The following is a 20,553-nucleotide window of genomic DNA, read 5'->3' on the forward strand; positions in this document are numbered from 1 at the left end:
GCATCAAACTCAATGAATGAAAATCTGTAAAATCTTTTCTTTTTCTAATCTGGTTTGTAAACATTAATGAGTGAACTTTTTATACTGCAAGTATAGATGTTTCTTGATGTGAAGAAGTCTGCCTGTATTAAGCTTCTTTTTATGAGTAACGCAGCTAATTTGAATGAAAGTGAAGGTCAGCTTGTAGCACAACACTGCAGATACGCTGCAGAAGCTAGACTATGAGACTCCACAGTAAAAACACCAGTACTGCAATTACTGGAAGAGCACTGAGGCACAGTGAACACAATCCACCTCTGTATGTGGTGGGAGGTTACTGCAGGACACCAGCACAGTCCACGTGTCTCACCGTTATCATAAGCCATGAAGGTAACGTTGTAGAGGTTGTTCTTGACGTAGGGAGACTCTCGGTCAAGGATGGCGATGGTGGAAATCCGACCGTTAACTGGGTCAATCTCAAGCCACTTGGCAGGGTCGTACATCTTTGAGTACCTGGATTCAGAGAGAGAGAGAGAGAGAGACAGAGAGAGAGAGAGACAGCATGAGAAAGCACCACAAAGAGGCTTCTTTATCTGCTCCACTGGCTGCAGGCCAGGCAGCTACTGGGGAGCTAATATATGGAGGCTGCAGCACCCTCACAAGACATCCACAGTTCCTTCATTTATTCTCAGTGGAAATGATTCTGCATTTAACACACTTGAAAATTATATCAGAAATTATTATTTGTCAGTGGGAATACATTTTTTGCATCCGGAAACTATCCATAAACAGAATGAAGCCTGGCAAATTGCTGCAACTTGCTGATGAAATGTATTTATCAGAAATTACTCACACGTCTGCACTGCTGCTAACAGCAGAAACCGTTAAGTTTCAAACAGGGCCCGCAGTTGAGAAATAATGTGAATAAACACTGGAGTAAAACTGTTTCCAACAAAGGCAAGCAGCAGCCACCGTGAATAGGGAATTTTGTCCATTTTGTATGTTTTTAATTGGTGAGATAAAGAGTAGAAAGGCACAGTTATGAATAAATGCAGGAGCAGCAGCAACTAAAGAATACAAAGCAATAAAAAAAGAAAAATCACAGACCAAAATGCTCTCCTCTGCCTGGCCCGCTCCATAGAGCACAATGCACTCGCTTTTTGTGGCGTTTGTGTGTGTGCTTGCATGATTTTGTGAACACAGTGTGCGTCCGCCGGCTGTTGCTAGGCTACAAAGACTTCAGTACTACATTTAGAAACAAATAGTGGGATGTAGAATGGGGACAAAAAGCAGCAGTCCCGCACACGCGTGGAGCTGTGAGCCTACTGCTGCAGGATGTGGAAACATATACAGTACAGTGGCAAGAAAAAGTATGTGAACCTTTTGGAATTTCAGGGTTTTGTACATTAATTTGTCATAAAATGTGCTCTGATCTAAGTCAACAGTATTAATAAATATAATGTGCCTAAAATACATAAAGAATAACAAAAAAAACAACAACTTTCATGTATTTTTTAGAACAACCATTAAAACCTCATAGCGATAACTGAAACGTGAACCCTTGGAATTATTATTATTATTAACAGGCAGATTACACCTTTCCAACATCTGGTCAGAATGACCAAAGCTCCTTCTGTGGTTTCGACTGTCTGATCACAGTGTACCTCGAATGCTTCTTAAATGCATTCGCAATGAGCTTTTCACAGATCTCATATTGTAGCTATTCCATGTGCCAAAGACGCATTATATGACTCAGTGTAACGGAAAGCTTGAAAACATTCACATTCATGCTAAAGATGTTTATTACTGCTTTGGTACCCTCCTGAACTTTACATCCTAAAGGAAGTTTTGCTTGGTAAAGTGATTTAAGCAATTTAAGATGTTTGCTTGTCGCGCATGTTACCTAGTTCTAGACAAATCATTTGTTAAGAAGGTCAATAATTGAATATGACATTATTGAGCCTTATCCTTAATGTGCTCTTAATCTCATATTGTTCCAGCTTCATGAAGACATGCATTCTGTAAGTTTAGCTGAGTTCATAATTGCCTTACTTACTTACTTAGCTCATTTACTTGCAGTTGTACCTTGTCAATGACAATGACTTCGGAGGTCTTACCGGACTATCTGTCTCATGAAGCGGTCAGGGTCCTGAGCAGTGAAGGACGTGAGCATAGACCCAGCAGGTAGACCCTCTTCCAGTTTGATCAGCTTGGGGTTGGGAGTGAACTCAGGACTCTCGTTGATGTCCAGGATTCGTACGGAGACAGTTGCTGTGGACTGACGGGGCAGATGGATGCCTCGGGCCAATGCAACCTCATTCTCTGCCTCCACCGTCAACATGAAGGAACGGGTCTGCTCAAAATCTACGGGCTGGACAGCACAAGTCAGGGAGAAAAGACAAGGACACTGTTAAGTGGAGGAATCTCTCTGCCTCGCTATGTGTTTAATCGCTATATGTCCCCAGTTACACTGTGAGTTTTTTACCAAGCACACATTAAGCTACGATGACAGGGAAAAACCAAACAAAAAATACCAGTTAACTTTTTGGTTGTAAGAGACGCCCTGGTGTGCAAGAGGTTTAATTCTAGATTCCCATCCATAACATGTCAGGGTCCCATCAATCCCAAAGTTAATTCCACAATATGACAACCAGAAGTATTAATATGGACAAGACCTGCCATTGTAAAAATGTCTTTAGGGATGGAAGTGTCACTTTGTAGAGCAGTTGTCCATGTACCACAGGGTCAATGATTTTGGGTTCTTCTTGGCTACATGTCAAGATTTCTTTGGACTGTCCAACAACAATTTCTTCCCAGGGAAAAAATTGAAATGCTGAGTGCAGCACCAGCCCACAGGTGACCGTGACAGTGACATTACAGAGTTCACAGCCCTGCCACTCCAAGCCAGTTAGAACTGATGAAGCCTTTTGGATAAGAGCTGAAACATTTTCAAGTAAGTCCAGTTACTACTGGACAGAATATTTATAGACACGATTTGATTCATGTCTGTATTAAAACTAGACTAAATTTAGCTCCAAAGCAACAGTATTTCTGACATTACTGAACATTGCCAGGATATTGTACTTTTCCACAACCATGTATGCTGGAAAATGACTATTCATCAAAATACTAAAATATGTTTTTATATGTTTTAGTATAGTTATTTTATAGAAATGTTTTAATAATATTGGAATGGAAATTGCCTTTTTATAGTTACCAAATGCCTTTACATGCAGTAGCGCTTATTGTTACTGATAAAGTTTGCCATTCTTACAATAGATTTCAATTACATATAGGAAGGTTTCACAGGATGTATGACACTAAGTTACTGTTTGACATCACCTCATTGCTAACTGTCCCTTCGCCTATGATAGCATACTGTTATAAGTTAAGCTTTTTTGTGAAGCAGCCACAGGAAATCTAATTGATTTGACGCAGCAGTTGGGACTAGATGAATATATCATAAAAAGTTGGATCATTTTGCTGCAGAGAAGTACAAACAAGTAAATCTACAAGACCTGCAGGTACCAGGCTCTTGTGGTACCAAACTGTGGTTTGTGAGTGACATCGAACACTTCATAAAAGCTAATGCTTCCTTTAATTGTGCACGGCTGTTGTGAGCAGCATGCGATCAGGGTCTCACACAGTATGATAGTAAAACTGCAATTAGTGACTTCCTTAAACAATATGAGACTACAAAGACTTTTACAGTTTGTTTGTCAGAGCTGTAAACAGAAATGCCAGTGGTCCGCCCCTGATCACAGCTAAGAGAGACCACTCACAATGAAGATACAGCCTCCAGTTGTGCAAACATGCGTGCTGTTTGTTTGCGATTACCATATTAACCATGAGTGTTGTCAAATCAAGCAGGACAGAAGTCTGTTTTACCATAAATGTCAGGTGTCCATATGACAGGAAACAGAATAAAGCAGAGTAAAGATTACAGTATTTAAAAATCAGCATAACGAACATGTAATGAGGATATAATACAATAATGTATATTTTACATCCCAAAGGGCTTTACTTATATTTATTGTGTGTAGTGGAGACTAAGTCCCACCTTGACCACAGTGAGCAGGCCCTCATTGGTGGTTGGGTCAGTAGGGATGGAGAAACGTCCAGTGGGGTCTCCAGCGATGATGCGGTACACAGCACTCCAGGCTGGGGTGTGAGGCTGGTCTTTATCTGTCACAGTCAGGTTAGCAACGATCACATTCACCCTGTTCTCATGAACCTCACCGAAGAACTGACAGACAAAAAGACAGATTTGTTAAAGCGCTGCAGCATTTTCTAACACCAATATATGAAAATCTAACAGCTAAAGAAAAAAGTGTGTGTGAGTGTGAGTGTGAGTTTGTGGACCTACTGTGTCTGTGGTGAATTCAGGAGGGTTGTCATTGACATCAGTGATCCTGATGATGGTGGTGGCAGTGTTTGACAGGCCATAAGTTGGATTTCCCTCCATATCTGTAGCCTGGATGATCAGGGTGTACTGGGTGACTTTCTAGAAACAGACAGAACAAAGAGGGTTAGCAGATTTAACCTGGACACAAGTTTATGAGTCTATATTAAACAAGCCACAGCTCAAATTCTGCAGCACAGCTCTTAGTTCGATATCTAAATAAAGCCATTTCACAAATGTGGAAGGTATTTCTGTCAAAGTACCATTAAGGCTGATGATATAATGAGAGGTTTGAGCATCTACAACAACTCTGTTAATTTCATTTGTTGAAGTAGATCATGTGGTGTGGTACAAAGAAGTGGACCCAAAGTGTCATTATTTTGTCAGTGACTTCAGCAATAGGCCCCTTTTAGACTGCTCGTTGAAGGCGGGATTGTTGTTCCAATTTCCCACCAACATGTGGCCTAACGGTCATTGTTGACCCTTCTTAATGTCAACAAGAGAGGTAGTAAAATTGACCCAATTGTTCTGCCTCAATGTCTGTATAAAAGGAAAAAGGCAGCATTGAGGGGTGATGGTGGTGGGGTTGCACACCAGCAACATGTTTGAGCAATCACTAACTCTGCAGGAATCCATAATCAGTAACATGTTGTACTTGATGCACATCGACTTTGTTTGATTCTGAGGTCCAGGGGGGCACCATCCCTGACTAAAAACGACTCTGCTTTTGTTTCGCTTTAGTACAGCCGGGCAGTCACCATTTTGGATGAGGCTGCAGTGCATACATACAGTTATGTATGCGTGACCTTGAAGGCAGTAGTTTAACAATTACAGTACACTTATTGTGCACTTTTACTAGTTAGAATACAACTCATATGTTCACTCCCATACTCGCATCACATGAAGACAAATGATCTATCTCCTTGACAACCACACCAAATCAATACCGTACAGCATACACACACACTTGGTGTGAAAATGTGTCAAATTTGACAACATTTACATAACAAACTTTCAAAAAGTAGAAGGTGGACTGATTCCATGCTGACTTGCTGGTGTGAAAACAGCACAGCCTCCAAACATACAGAACATTCTCCAGGATCTAATGATATTTGAATATTTTTAGAGAAGAACTAGAAGCTGTCTTCGCACTGCAGGAAACACTGCAGGCTGGACACACACTCACAGGCTGAGAAGCAGCTGCTCCATATGGGTTTAGAGATGAGCCTTACAAAATGTCCATACACAGTCACACACACACACACGCACCTCCCGATCGAGGCCCGCTGCCACAGTGATGATGTCACCAGTCTTGTTATTAATAGTGAACATGTTGGAGGAGGGGCTCTGGGGATTCTGGGAGAGGATCTTATATCGCAGCATTCCATTGGCAGTTTTTGGATCATCCTTGTCCACTGCTGTCACTGTCATCACAAAGGATCCTGCAGAAAGACACACAGTAAGTCAAAATGTATATGTCAGTGAAGGAGGATTAAATCCACAAGTCAGAAATATGTGTATGTGTGTGTTGGTACCAGGTTTAGATCCCTCGGGTACAGAGCCGTTGAAGATGGTATGTGTGAATTCTGGTCTATTGTCGTTCTGGTCGATGACATTAATGACGATGTCGATGGGGTTCTCCACCTGATTCCCATTCAGATCCACTGCGTGGGCTCGCAACTGTGTACACACACACACACACACACACACACTCACTATCAGGTAAAGTGGTTGAGGTAAGGTTATTTGTCACACAAATACTGCTTAGTGGTAGACTCAGGGCCATAATCTATGGCCAAACTTGCAGGTTTGTACATGAGACATGATGATGCTTTGATATAAATACTTACAGTTGTATGATAACATGATATCATCCTAATATGTAGAAGCTAATGTTTGCTATTAGGTTGTGGAAATTACCAGTAAAAACTAAGTAAAACTGAGGCTGACAGGAAATAGTTTTTCAGCTACTTATTCGTATGTTATGTAATGATATATGGCAGTGGAGCAGTTTGTAGGGAATTGGTCTATGAACCACTGGGTGGGTGGCTTGATTCCTGGTCCCCCTCTAATTCCTGTGTCCCTGGACAAGAAACTAAACCCCAAAACCTTGGCGCCCCAAAGGGGCAGGCTGTCCACAAAGAATTTTCAAAGGGGATTAATAAAGGAATTATCTATTATTATTAAAAGAAGGGATTTGTGATTGTGACCTGTTGATGCTACTGCATGAAATGTGAGATTCAGGTTGTTATAATTCATCCAGCTAATCACACAGACATTTAGACTTCAAGTAGCATTCATTCTGCACAAAGTGCCATGGTAATAGTACAAAGGCATGCTAGTGGATGAGGGACACAATTATAGTACCGGTATTCAATATTTACTTTTAAGGCACAAAGAAAACTGGCTTAGGTTCATGGCTGGGACACACAAAGTCAACGTTCCGCAGTTTGGGTGTTATGAGAATTAGCCTAGATTTTGGAGTGCGCCTGCACCCATTAGTACTGCATCACTTTCTGTTGGTGCACTGACGTGTTAAAAACTTGTTATACCAATTAACTTTAGCCCTTTAACTAATTTTAACTACTTACTTTTATTATACAGCAACTGAAGTGAGAGTCGTGCACTAAGCTTGTGTTACTCAAGCACTAGTTTATAAAACTGCTGATTTTAACTTTAACTGATTAATCCATTATTATTGCGCACATGCAACTGGCATGGATGGTCTCATATGTACAACAGCCCTAGACTCATTTGTCGTCTCATACTTAGACTGCTTCTTTCAAGTAGATGATGCTGAGTTAATTTCAATAATTAATTCATCCAAACCATCAACATGTCTCTTAGATCCCATCCCAACTAGACTGCTCAAAGATGTTTTCCCGTTTTGCATTCAACACTATAGATCACATTTTATTACGCAGAGTGGAACATATCATTGGGGTTTAAGGAACAGCACTAGGGTGGTTTAAATGTTATCTGTCAGATAGAATCCAGTATTTGCATGTTAATGATGATGCACACAAACGGTACTTATGGAGTTCCACATGGTTCTGTGCTTGGGTCAATTCTTTTTACTCTAAATATGTCTCCCTTAGGCAATATTATTGGAAAACACAACAAATTCCCATTGCTATGCAGATGATACCCAACTATACTTATCTATGAAACCAGAAGAAACTAATCAATTAACCAATTTCAACCATACTTAAATGGCATAAAGGCCTGAATGTCCTCTAATTTCCACTGACAAAAAAGAGGTTATTAAGTTTGGTCCTAAAAACCTCAGACATCATGTCTAATCATATTCTATCTTCTATCTTTGACCAGGATATCTCCTTTACATTATACACAAAATACATATGTAGAACTGCCTTCTTCCACCTCAGGAATATTGGTCAAATTAGGAGCATCCTGTCTCAAAGTAATGCTGAAAAACTCGTCCATGCATTTGTTACTTCCAGACTGGACTATTATAATTCACTATTAATAGTTTCTCCCAATAACTCATTAAAAAGCCTCCAGTTAATCCAAAATGCTGCAGCCAGAGTTCTGACTGGAATTAGCAAGAGAGATCATATTTCTCCTACGTTAGCTTCTCTCCATTGGCTCCCTGTAAAATCCAGAATTAAATTTAAAATCCTTCTCCTCACTTATAAAGCACTTAATATTCAGGCTCCATCTTATCTTAAAGAACTAAAGTTCCATATTCTCCTAGTAGAACCCTCTGTTCTCAGACTGCAGGTTTACTTGTGGTTCCTAGAGTTTCCACATGTAGAATGGGAGGCAGAGCCTTTAGCTATCAAGCTCCTCTCCTGTAGAACCAGCTCCCAGTTCAGGTTCTGGAAGCAGACACCCTCTCTACATTTAAGACTAGACTAAAACTTTCCTTTTTTATAAAGCTTATAGTTAGAGATGGATCAGGTGACTCTGAACCATCTCTTAGTTATGCTGATATAGGTTATTCTGCTGGGGGAACTCTACTGATACACTGAGCTCCTCTCCCCTCCTATCCTCTCATCTATCCATTAAAATGTTACTATTGCATGTCATTAGCTTTGTGTCTTCTCTCTCTTGTAGTTGTGCTTCCTCCTCTCTGTCTCCCTCTCTCTGTATTCCTCTGCAGGTATCCTCGGCCACGGAGCTAAATATCCCCTGAGTGCAGTAATTGGCCCTACCGATCTGCCCAGTGTTTTTGCTGCTTGTTGTTGTTGTTTTTGTGCCTGCTGTTCTTTTCTCTATCCTCTTTTCACTCACCCCAACCGATCGAGGCAGATGGCCGCCTACCATGAGCCTGGTTATGCTGCAGGTTTCTTCCTATAAAGGGAGTTTGTCTTCTCCACTGTCACCTAGTGTTTGCTCAAGTGGGGTTGTTGGGTTTTCTATATAATTCTTTATAGAGTTATTTTGTAAGTTCTTAAACCTTACACTGTAAAGTGCCTTGAGTGCCTCTGTTTTAAGTGACAATTTTTTGGACCAGATGAAAGCAACATGAGATGACACAACAGACAATCACAGTTGTCTCCAGTTCATGAATGTTGGCTTGGTGTGTCACAGCCCTTAGGCATAAAAAAATCCGGGGTAGGTTAAGTGAAAAGAGAAAATATGTACTGTACTTTTTTGAACATAAAACTTATCACAGTAAACTCAAACTTCAGATTTCTGTTGGAAAGTCCTATCTGTTGAGCCATCCACCATCCTCTTCTCATCACGCACCTTTGGCTTAATATACTACATCCTTGTTCAAGGCATTGAATACCAAAACACCTGGGTTATGACTGTTTCATACTGAGACAAAGAGCTATCTTTAGCATTAATATAGGGTACCAAGGAACTTAACAAAGCGCCACTATCGCCTTGGGAATGCTAATAGGCTCGACATTCTTCCATGAGCTGATGCTGTTTCTTTTTCGCATTATACTAGTTTGCAGCTTCATGTTCACCAGCATGTGTTATGTAGTACAACAAATGACTCAAGTCAATTTGTATTTATAGCCTAACATTGTTAATGTGCCTGTTGAAACGCAAATCACCAATATTTACAGAGCAATGAAAGCCAGTCAAAGAACAAAACAATTACAGTTTTAATATAAACTCAATGATCATAATGTCAAAATGAAAATCCAAAACATATTTTACATGCACTAGTGTCTCAGATGCTCCCATTACAAACATCAGCCTACGAGATGAGTATTTATTCAGAATAAACTGCTCAAAGAAGCTAAACATCGCTATTGATCGGCCTCGGACACTCAGTAAGTCATTCATTTACAGTGTATGTAGCATCCGTATGAGACTGTCAAAGAGCCAAAGCTTCCCTCATGAATAAACATGCCGGCCAATCCCAGCTCCTAGCTCTGACAACTACATCGAATCACATGAATATTCATCGGACGGCTTAAATGCAAATCACCCTGCTGCGACTCCAGATTTCCACTCCCCCGTGCGAGCTGTGTGTGCGTGCGTTCCTGCAGATCAAAAGGTTAGACGCTGCTCTCTGAGGTGGATGTGACTGTATTGGATATAGTGAGCAAGCACAAGTCATTTTTTTTTTTTTTTTTTTTTTTTTTTTAACAATTTCTTCTTCATCTTTTGGCATGAGAGAGAATATATCCAGGATAGAGTGACAGCAAAGATGAAAAAAAAGCAGGAGGGATGAAGCATGAGCTGAGTGGTGAGGCACACTGGGAGCACTACTTTCCACAACAAGTGAAAGTAAATCATTTCTACTGTTCTCAGTAAACAGAGACACAACCCCATGTGTTGGGTTGTGTTTACAACCTCATTATCTTTGAATGCACTTATCAAACCCATTCAATTAATCCTTGGGCAAATGGAGAATGTAAAGACTGAACTGTAAAGCCAACATGGTGCGCAGTTGGTTAAGGATGCCATACTTCATATTTTAAAGTATCCTTGTTGCTGAGGAGGCACCCAACTCCCCCTTAAAAGAAACAAGACATAACATGTTGCTGACGGAGCTTTCTAAAGCGTTGATAGATGTGTTTAATCAACCCACCCCTGGTACAACCACTGTGTGTGTGCGTATCAAAATTGTTTAAAACCAATTGGGCAGCGTGCTGGTAGCACGGTTAGCACCGTTACCTCAAAGCTAGAAGTTTAATCTATTCCACAGTGCTGTTTTCTGTATGTTTCCTCACACAGCCCAAAGACTTACAAGTTGACTGGTGACTCTAAATTATGTGTGAACCTTTAAATTTGTGTTAAAAATGCATCTTGGCCGATGGGATCACAAGTGGACAGTGCTGTGTAAAGGACCACCAAGATAGATAGTGATTGGATTATTCAATTGGTTATTTTAGTGCCAGACCACACTGCACCACGACACTCCACTGGTCCAACAGTCTGCATGAAGCTCCAACAATCATGTGTGTCCGTGTGATCCAGGGTCTGACACTGGGTTTGGTTCCAGCACCACATCGCACCAAAGTGGGAGGATTTGATGATGTTTTCCATCAGAACAAGTCGGTCAAATATAATAATAATAATAATCTACATTGACCTGAATTGAAAGACAGCTGGAAAACTAAAAGAGTCTTACATGGAAGTTGGAGATGTGCTCTCTGTCCAGGGGTTTGGTGACAGACAGCTGGCCTGAGATTGGGTTGATGATGAAGATCCCGGTTGGAGGCTGGTCAGCCCCAGGGCCCGTCACACTGTAACGCAGCATCCGGTTCTTATCCCGGTCGGAGCGGATCTGAAAAACAGACAGGGAAAGAGAAAGGAAAGCATCACTTATGTTGATACGTCATAAATTATAGAGTGCATGGATATAAAGAAACTTTCCGTGTAAAAGTTCCAGCAAAAAATACATTTTGTGTCATCTTGTGCCTCTGCTGCTGTCAGTGTGGTTTGGGAGATATTTCTTCTAAGTAAACACGGCTGCCAGTTTAAAGGTAAGGATGTAATAAAATACAAGTGGAGCTCAACTTTCTCAGTTTGACCTGGATGTGTCTCATATGTCAGGATAACTTTAGGCTTGTGCAGGCAACACTCAGCAAATGCTTGAGGCTGCTACTACACAGCTACACAAAGTCTGATTTGAGCTGAAGTCAAAATAAACTGTGATGCATGGTGCACCATTAATATCCCGTACTCTGTCCATAAGATAAAAACAGAGGAGGGAGAGGCAGAGCTGTGAAAGCAGCTTTCAACACGCACATGTTTGCATGTTTACAAAACATGGAAAAGACGAATGGAGATATGCTGAATATTCAAAACAAGCATCTTTTAACTACAACAGTTAGTTCAGGTTCCAATGTTTTTTAATATTTCATTGACTGTGCCAGCACAGAGCATGCAGAGACAGCACTGCTCACTGTAGTATATAAACAGAATTCTGCAGGGCAGACACAATCATGGGTTGCTGATTTAAACTACATGAAACCATTGCTTTTGTTACACATACATACAAGACAATGTTCATACACGCAGCTGGCAGCGTGACCTGAGATGGAGCATTCATAAATAAATGAAATTATTATTCTAATACTAATTTTTTGTCAACCCTATGCATTTGGCAAATTAGTAAAATTATTTTTTCATCTGTTTCACAAAGGAAAGTAATTTTGTTTAAAACATTAACAAATGTCCAAAGATTAGCAAGGCAAAATGTATTTCTCCTGGTCTACAGTTATAAACATTTGAGAGGAAAAAAATTAGATCAGAAAATGTATTTCTGTAGAAAACACAGCAGTGAAAGCAGTAAAAATCACACATGGGCCAAATTATCTTAGTAGCTGTGGCCCTTATATTAAGATAGAGAGTATGGTGTTCCTCAGGGGTCAATCCTCGGCCCACTTGTCTGTAGTTTATGAATGTTTTTTATGTTTTTTAATCAAGCAATAGATACATAGAACCTATGTAATATCTGTAAAAATGATTTAACAGTGTAAATCTTACAGGTGACTGATTCTGTTTAAATGAGCTTGTATATGATAGCACTGAGCTGTGAACTTCAGAGTTCTTATTCTTTGGCTCACCTCCAAACAAATTTGATTTCATGTACACTGTGGCCCAGTAGTACAAACCTACCCTGCTCCTCACTGGTCTGCTCCAGCTTCCAGTTAATTCTACAATTAATACTAAAACAGTAGTTCTGGGTCTTGCAGAGGTTAAATGCAAAGTTGATGAAGCTGCTTTTAGTTTTTTTGCTCCCAGTTGTCAGACTGCATTAGTCCTGCCTTAGTGTTAATACGCTAACAACATTGCCCTGCTTCCTGTACATCTGATGAGCTTTATTTTACTGTGGGTGTTTTTTTTTTGTCATAGTGAGGGTTGTGTGTGTATGTGCCTGAATGTTGTTTGCTTTATTGTGAAGCATGCTATATTTCCCTTGGAGTGAATCTTCTGTATAAATGTTGTTTTTCCTGTTTATTTGCTTTGGGGTTATTCAGTAAAATGTCCTCACAGCTACAGTAAGACAGGCTTGCCTGTGTATGCGTGTGTTTATGTGTCTTACTCTGACTAAGTCCTCTGGGAACTGTCCTCGTGAGTTCTCGGGGACGCTGATAGGCGGAATGACCCAGTCCCTCTTCACCCGCTTCATAGTGCCATCACCCCTGACAACCACGCTGCGCCATGGAAACAAGATCTCTGGCACCGGCTGAGTCAGTGTTGCATCACTGGGCTTTACCTGCAGAGACAGTAAACAAATGTTGTGTAGTGGGCCACACACGCACACACAGACACACACACACACACAGAGCATGGCTGAGCTGCACAGCCACACTGGCGACTTGGTATCTCCTACCTCATTCCAGTGGCTTGGATTAATGCTCTCATTATCATTCGTCTGATAAATAACCACCGCCACTGTGTGTGTGCGTGTGCTGTGCAAGCAGACATCTGGATGACAGGTCAGTGAGCAGATTCATTGCTGGGTTTACAGAGGATGAGGAGGAAAAAGAAGAGTTTTCCATTTTCTCTGACCCCCCCTTCACTCACATGCTGCATACAGAGAGTTTAGGTTAGCAAAACTACAACGATGAACCAATAATAAAATCAATTAACAAATCATGGCTACTGTAAAGTGCACCCAATTCACATTAGTATATTTTAAGATAATAGGAACAAGTCAAGTATGTTACTAAGAAATGAAACATAAAAAACAAAACAAACAAGAGTACTGAGAAAAGAATATTTCTGGTTGTTGTGTTTGAAATATTTAATCCCAGTTTGATTTCAGAGTTCTCATTCTTTTCAGTGACATAACAGTGACATAAGGCTGGTTTGGTATGATGGGGTTATGCCCTACTTCCTCTCTGTAACAGCAGTTGTTGCCTGAAAGTGGTCATTATGGTTGCCACCACCATGAAAATGATGGATGGAGGATGATGCTTATTGTATTCTTAACTGAAACCAGTCTTTGCGACTTCAACGTAAGCTGATGGAGGAACAAGCTGGGACGACAGGTCTGTAACACTGTCAACTCCAGCTGTTCAGGGACGTTTTATGGGTCACAAATATGCAATCTTTTGGAGTTTGGCAACATAGATTTCAGTGTATTTGGACTTGAAGTGCACAATAAACTACTTTTCCTGCCAACATGGCGGAATAAAGAAAACTAGTCACCTGGTGTCTGGGACTCTGTAGCGCCACCAAGGGGTGGAGAGGGTGACCCTCCAGTTCCAGAAACAGAGATCACTTTAACTCCGAGTCAGTTGCCATAGAAACTTACTATGTGAACCGAACCTGCTGCTGGCAGCTTTTCTTCAACAGATTTTGAGCTTCTCTCCGTGAGTCCCCTCCTGCCGGGACTGAAGAAACTGACTGACGTTTGCTCCCTCATTCAGTCCACATCAAAGACTCTGATAGCGTATTAAGTTTTCTCAGGACTGGAAGATCAAACTCCTGCTTGGAATGTTGTCTCATAAGTTTGTTACCCAAGTCCTATTTTTACTGATGACTTTTCATGAGCAGTCACTCATCAGTGTCCCTACATCTAAATACAGCTGCTACATTATACAACTGAATTTCATCAATTTCATAAACGAATGTAACAAGCAGTAGGATTCCAGCGCTTTATCATCCATTCAAGACGTCTGATAAATAATGAGTGAGTGTTAAATAAAATGGAACAGTGTTCATTTATTAACTCTTTTATCCAGTTCAGGCTGTTTCACTCCCGCTGCTGAGGGTTTAAATATAAATGTGCATTAATGTCACACATTCACATCTCCGGATCAAAGCAGCCGCTCGGCTCTTAATTTACCCGTCGTCACTGTGCATCATCATCATCAGTTGAGTTGGAGCTCAACAGATGATGGCTTTGTTAATTCATCACGCACACATGCATTTTACTCAGAGTCAACAAACTCTGAGTTGATTGAACTGCTTTGCTCGAAGGGTAGATCACCATGGTAACAAATGCAGCACACCTGACCTGTGCCAGAGCAGCAACTTTCAGATGATCAACTCCTGACGAATCAGAAAAAAAACACAGCCCTCGTTCATTCTTATAAAAAATTTACAATGAAGTAAAAAATAGTAAATACCTTTTATACATGATTTAAATTAGTTTGCTATTCAGTGGCTCTCGGGTTTTAAAACACAGCTTCTGATAAATAAACTACATAATGAGGATAATAGCTGCCTTTTAAAGGACTATTTGATTCCCAGCAGGATTCCTGACAGTGCCACTTTATAGTCTTTGCCCATCACTGCAGCTCGGAATAACATGGTGACGCTAATTGGAAATAAAAACTAAATCTTCTCGCACTGACCTTATCAAGAATGAATTTTCTGCTTCTCTCTTCTCTGCTCTGGCAGCACCACAGTCTGATATACTGTAATTTTTATCCATCACATGTTAAGAATAATCTCTATCACCAGACCAAAGTACCAAAAGACTAATAATCCTACGCTTTCATAGTATATCCATAGTCCTACTTTAAGACCTGTTCACTATTTATAGGCGTTCCACAGCTTCTTAGTCATGTGATTATATTGTTAACAGTTTCCCTGCAGATGCTGTTGTTTCATCTCAAACTGAATCAAACACAGCTCTGTCTTTTTCACCTGCACGCGCTCTCAGCCAGAGGAGCACTCAGGCTTCACACAGCCGGTTGATAACCTGCTGCGTGACACCGCTTATCAAAGGGCCCGTGTTAGGCTAGGGGAAACCAGGTAACCCCAAGAGAGCCAGACTAAGTTGAATGCAGGCCTCTACATTTGCCTACATCATGCGAGTGCACGGATGAGTTGATGCTTTCTTCTGTTTCTCTGTTGCGTCAACTTTTAACTGAAAGCTTTTGATTTCTACATTTTTTGTTTCCCTCAACACAATTACCTGAACTCAAATACCTGACAAAATAAATTCGGTTTAAGCGTCTAATTACTGGAGAACTAATTAATCGCTGCAACAGTGTCATGGCATCCTCACCACTCTGCTGCTCCTACTACTTCTGATTAACACAAAGACTGCTCTCATTTGCTAATTAATTCCACTGTTTTCCGCCCTAGCATTCTTTTGAATTGTTGTCAAAGTGCTGTCAGGGCAATGCAACACTTCCTGAAAGGTACTTCACATTGAAAGCTGACCAGGAGGGGGTGCGATTCCTGAAGAACTAGTAACTGAATGAAAATACTGTTAAGTGTAGTAGCGGAGCTCTTGCTTTAGAATAAGAAAATGGAAATTTTAAGTATGTTAAATTTATGCAGGCAATATGTTAACATAGAGGAAGTTCAGAGCATTAATGTCCTACAGGTAAAAGCCTTCCCGGTAAATATAAGATTATAGGAATTTAAGAACATTGGAGAACTCTTTGAGGATGGAAATGTATTCTACATATGACAAGTGCAAGGGGACAAAGAGTCAGCACTTCATAAAGCGAGGTGTTGTTTTAAGGTGGCACCGTCTGATGTGTCAAACAAGGATTTTCTCAGACGTTTGGAGCTTGCTGGACTGTAAATGTGATACCTGTTTGTCTCACGCTTCAGATTCATTTGACAACAGCCCTGGTCCTGCCGCTCAGTTGAAGGGCATAGCGCTGACACTGCTCCCCTGGCCAATGACTGGTTGTTAACTGTCACGGCTGCTCCTCATGAGTTCTCTTTATGAAGGATCGCTGACAGCTTCTTTCACCCTCTGTGAATTCTCCTCCTCACCGACTGCAGCGAGTGAAGCCGATAGCAGCTAAAGCATATGGCACCCGGCTATTTCTAGGCCGTGTTTAGAAGAACAGCCAATCAAGGCCAGTGTCTTGTCTAAATACATGCAGAGGGCCTTATTATTTCTGTTGTACATGAAACAAACTAACAGATGGCTGTTTGACTCGCTTTGTCTCTGCAATCAGCACTTGGCCAACCTCAGACGCCTGCTGGGCTAGAAAAGCTGTGATTTTATATGTGTACGTAGTTCATCCAAAATTACTGAAGCCGTGGGGGGAAATAACAACCCGTCGCGCGCAGACTGTTTAATGATCTTGCTTGTCAAAAATTACAGTTCTCTCTCGGAGACACTTCACACATGCTGCTATTCTCTCAGTCACATCCAGGTACGCGTTAACGCTGTCAGCTTCTGTGTGTGTTAACGAACTCACGACTCTGCAGATGTGTGAGGTGCTCTGTGTTCATGTATATTCACTTAGAGACGCTGGATGAATACTAAAGACTTTGGAATGAACCAAACATGAAAGCTTGTTCCAGTAAAGTAATTTTACTTTACCAAGCTGATGAAGGAATTAGAGCCATCAGTTCTGCACCTAATAGCTATATCCATTATTGATGAATCTGTTAATTATTTATATTTTTAATACAGTATTACTTAATTAAATAAATGAAATATGGCCCTAACATGTTTCCTGAGCCCCAGGGGAAATGTTTAAATATGTGTTGTCCGACCAACAGTTTGAGATACAAACAATGGAACAGTGCATTCATATATCTAAGAATAATCATTGCTATAATACACTGCAGCCAACACAGTGATAAGATAAAGTATGTGTGTATTTGGAATTTTATGGTTTTCTGCATTAATTTGTCATAAAAGCCAGATGTAGTGTTTTGTCAACCTGCTAATACTGCTGTGGAGTGTCAATGTGCTCTTTCACAAACTTCAGGTGTGCAGCAATGTTCTTTTTACCCTCACTGATGTTGTTGATGTTCGTTGTGCTCTTTGGGTCATTTTGACTGGCTGCCCTCTTCTTGGTAGAGTGGCCACAGTCCCAAAGTGTCTCCATTTGTAGATTGTTCGGCTCACATAAGTGTTTATTTTTCTACAGAGCAAACTCAAAATGTTTGAGTGGTTTCCACAATAATAATTTTCCACTAGCACTATGAGGTTTTTATGGCTGTTCTCAATAAAGATCAGATTTCTTTTGTGTTATTATCTTAGACACATCATATTTGTTAATACTCTTGACTTAGATGAAGATCAGAGCACATGTTATGACAAATTATAGCCGAAAACCATGAAATTCCAAAAGGTTCACATACTTTATCTCACCACTGTATTTCAGTGTTATGATGATTTCATAGTGGATGATGCAGTCTTCTATTTATTTGTTTGGTGCAGTCATATTTTGAACAGCAATTATACGTATTGAGCCTAATGTTTGAGCCACCTGACCAAGCCCGAATATGAGTTCTAAACCTGACTCAAACATGTTGGGTTTGGTTTGGAAATCGGAACGATAAGGCCAGAAAGCTGGGAGCTGTCTGAAATATAATACAACTTGCTTAAAATGGACATTTAGCAATAAAGACCTGTCTTCAGTGGTCATTCAACTCATTAAACACAAAGATAAAGAGAAGGTTAGTGACTAAGATTTTTTCCAGATACTCTCAGTTGCTACATGGGTGGTGTTATTTTACCTGTTCAGGTTCTGTGCTGTTGCCGTTTGGACGGACATGTAGGTGCACTCTGGTCTTCCAGACCTTTTTGGACTGTAGGTCTTGAGCGTAGACTACCACCACTGCGTTTTCTTTTCCTGCCATGCTGAGGCGCCGCAGGGCGTAGATGACCCCGTCCTCGCTCACCCTGAAATCGGGCGAATCTCCAATCTCAAACCACACCTTTCCACCGCTACAGTCCACGAAGCTCACTGTGGAAGAGAGAGAGAGCGAGACGAACGTCAGACTGAGTGAAGTACCCATCAATCACCTGTGTGATGTGCAGTGGCTGTGTGTGTGTGAGTGATGTGTGTGTTTATTGGGACACAGCTAGATGTTTAAACACACCCTGCAGCCAGTTCACACTGTGTTAAGATTTGCTTCCCTGCTGAGCCCACCAGTGAGTTTATGTTTACATGCTGTCATTTCTTTCATGTCAAGAGGCTGTCAAGTTTTACAACACATACTCTGCATGTTGCTGTTGTCAAAAAGATATTAAAGGATGCACGTGACATCTATATTTCCACCTGTGGCATAAAGAATATGCTGTTTTTGGTTTGAATTACTCAACACACAGTGATCTCAAAGTCACAGGTCAGGGCTGCGATCTTCACAGGTCGCTGAGGTCGCAATAATTACAGTCTTCTCACTTATATGAATAGAGCTACTCTGTTGGATGGTGTCGTGTTGCTGTACAGCAACAATGAATCCAGTTTTGTAGACATAGTAGGTGGTTATAATGCAATATCATGTGCCGGACCTTTAAATTAAAATTCAATTTAAACTACGTCACCTACAGTGGAAAAATGACCGTGTGGATTACTGATAATAGTAGACCAAGTCTAGACACCGAGCCAGCAGATGAATCTCGGCCTAGACTGGACTCCTGACAGCAGCTTTTCAGTCCATTCAGCATGTTGAATCCCCAGTGGACCCCTTGGTGACAGACACCACTCTTTCCAATTTAGCGAATCGCTGCACCAGAAGTGAAATGGAGCAAAGTGCCTTTTTCAAAGCTATCAGACATATTCTCAATTAGAAGTAGCTATAAACCAACTGTGGTTGTGTGAGAGTGGTGTGAAAATAGTAAGCAAATGCTACAAGTGCTGCTTTGTTTACAGTTTGTATATCTGCAGTCCTACGTCTTCTTCTGTTTAAACTTTTTAAATGGACAAACGCAGATTATTGCCAGCTGCTGGTATAGAGAGATATTTCCTAGTGACACTTTTTGGCTCAGATGAAGGTGACACGACAACATTCACTCCCGGTCGCCTCTAGTTCTTTTGATGTTGGTTTGGTCACAGTCTTTATACATAAATTCCGATTTTCCACCTGTGAAACTAAGGGGTCATGCCTGAACCATGACAAACAGTGCCAGCAGGCTAAACGAGGGAACCCAGACGTCCTTCACTTTTTCTAACGTGTGAGCCACAACTCAGAGACGCCCAAATGCAACAGAAGCACACTAGTTTTCCTATGTGCTCTATCATGTAAAGTACTGGGACCGGGATGTAAATAAGGAAACAAAGCACTGTGTGATGCATGAAACATGCTAATACTTCAGTTGAATGACAAATGAACTTATACTTCTGCAACTGAAGATGAACTCTTGAGAAATGCTTGCAGGTTGAATAAAAGTGAGCAGCAGAAGCTTCATTCACCCGTGTGTCCCTACACTCTCAGCCACCAGCTCTCCCTCATCCTACGCTCGATGTGCACTTGCATGAGCTGTGGGAGCATTGTTGTTGCTCTGCCGTGAACAGTCTAATGCAGCACACAGGAACTCTGTGGGCAGAAGACGAACGTGATGGTTGTGTAACAAAACTTAATATATATATTTTTATTGGAGCTTTAAAAAGCAGGCTGGGTTTGAATTATTTACCCACTATGGAACAAGCTGGTACAGACTATATGCTGTGTGAGAACTTGTCAAACAGAGCAGAAAAGAAAGGTTTCTACTTTCAAAGCTGCTTAAGGGGAAGTTAAAGGGATAAAAGGTTTTTTAAGAGGTTGAAGGAGAATAAAGTGGATGCTGGAGTAACAGAGTGAAGGAAAAAGTCATGTAAAACCTGACCTGCTTTTAGATGAGAATTAGAGGAAAGATCGATGGACCTGGCCAGAGAGGGTTTAACCTGCGTGTTAATCCCAAAGCTGAGGATGGGATTTACAGAAGTTGAACCTTAAACAGGACAAAATGGGACCAACTTTGAGCGGGAAGTCAAGATTGTCCTCACCATGCGTTTTTTTTCTCTTTGTTTATTTTCCAACTACAGGTTTCATAGTGAGAGGTAATAGCTTGCGAATCCTTGGAGGAGGTA

The 20,553-nt window shown here is 40.9% G+C and overlaps 1 protein-coding gene across 1 annotated transcript in view; it reads right to left on the reverse strand.

Annotated features, from left to right (window-relative positions):
• Positions 1–20,553, reverse strand: part of LOC113152801 (cadherin-2-like) — a 75,952-nt gene that overhangs the window by 20,386 nt on the left and 35,013 nt on the right. Inside the window, exons 3-11 of the mRNA XM_026346249.1 lie at positions 18,218–18,447; positions 12,864–13,037; positions 10,944–11,099; positions 5,917–6,061; positions 5,651–5,823; positions 4,346–4,483; positions 4,040–4,225; positions 2,097–2,350; positions 350–492 (exon numbers count right to left, since the gene is read on the reverse strand). Coding sequence (XP_026202034.1) covers positions 350–492; positions 2,097–2,350; positions 4,040–4,225; positions 4,346–4,483; positions 5,651–5,823; positions 5,917–6,061; positions 10,944–11,099; positions 12,864–13,037; positions 18,218–18,447 — 1,599 coding nt within the window. The remainder of the gene's footprint in view (positions 1–349; positions 493–2,096; positions 2,351–4,039; positions 4,226–4,345; positions 4,484–5,650; positions 5,824–5,916; positions 6,062–10,943; positions 11,100–12,863; positions 13,038–18,217; positions 18,448–20,553) is intronic.

This window comes from Anabas testudineus, chromosome 4 (genome assembly GCF_900324465.2).
Source record: "Anabas testudineus chromosome 4, fAnaTes1.2, whole genome shotgun sequence".
Lineage (NCBI taxonomy): Eukaryota > Metazoa > Chordata > Actinopteri > Anabantiformes > Anabantidae > Anabas > Anabas testudineus.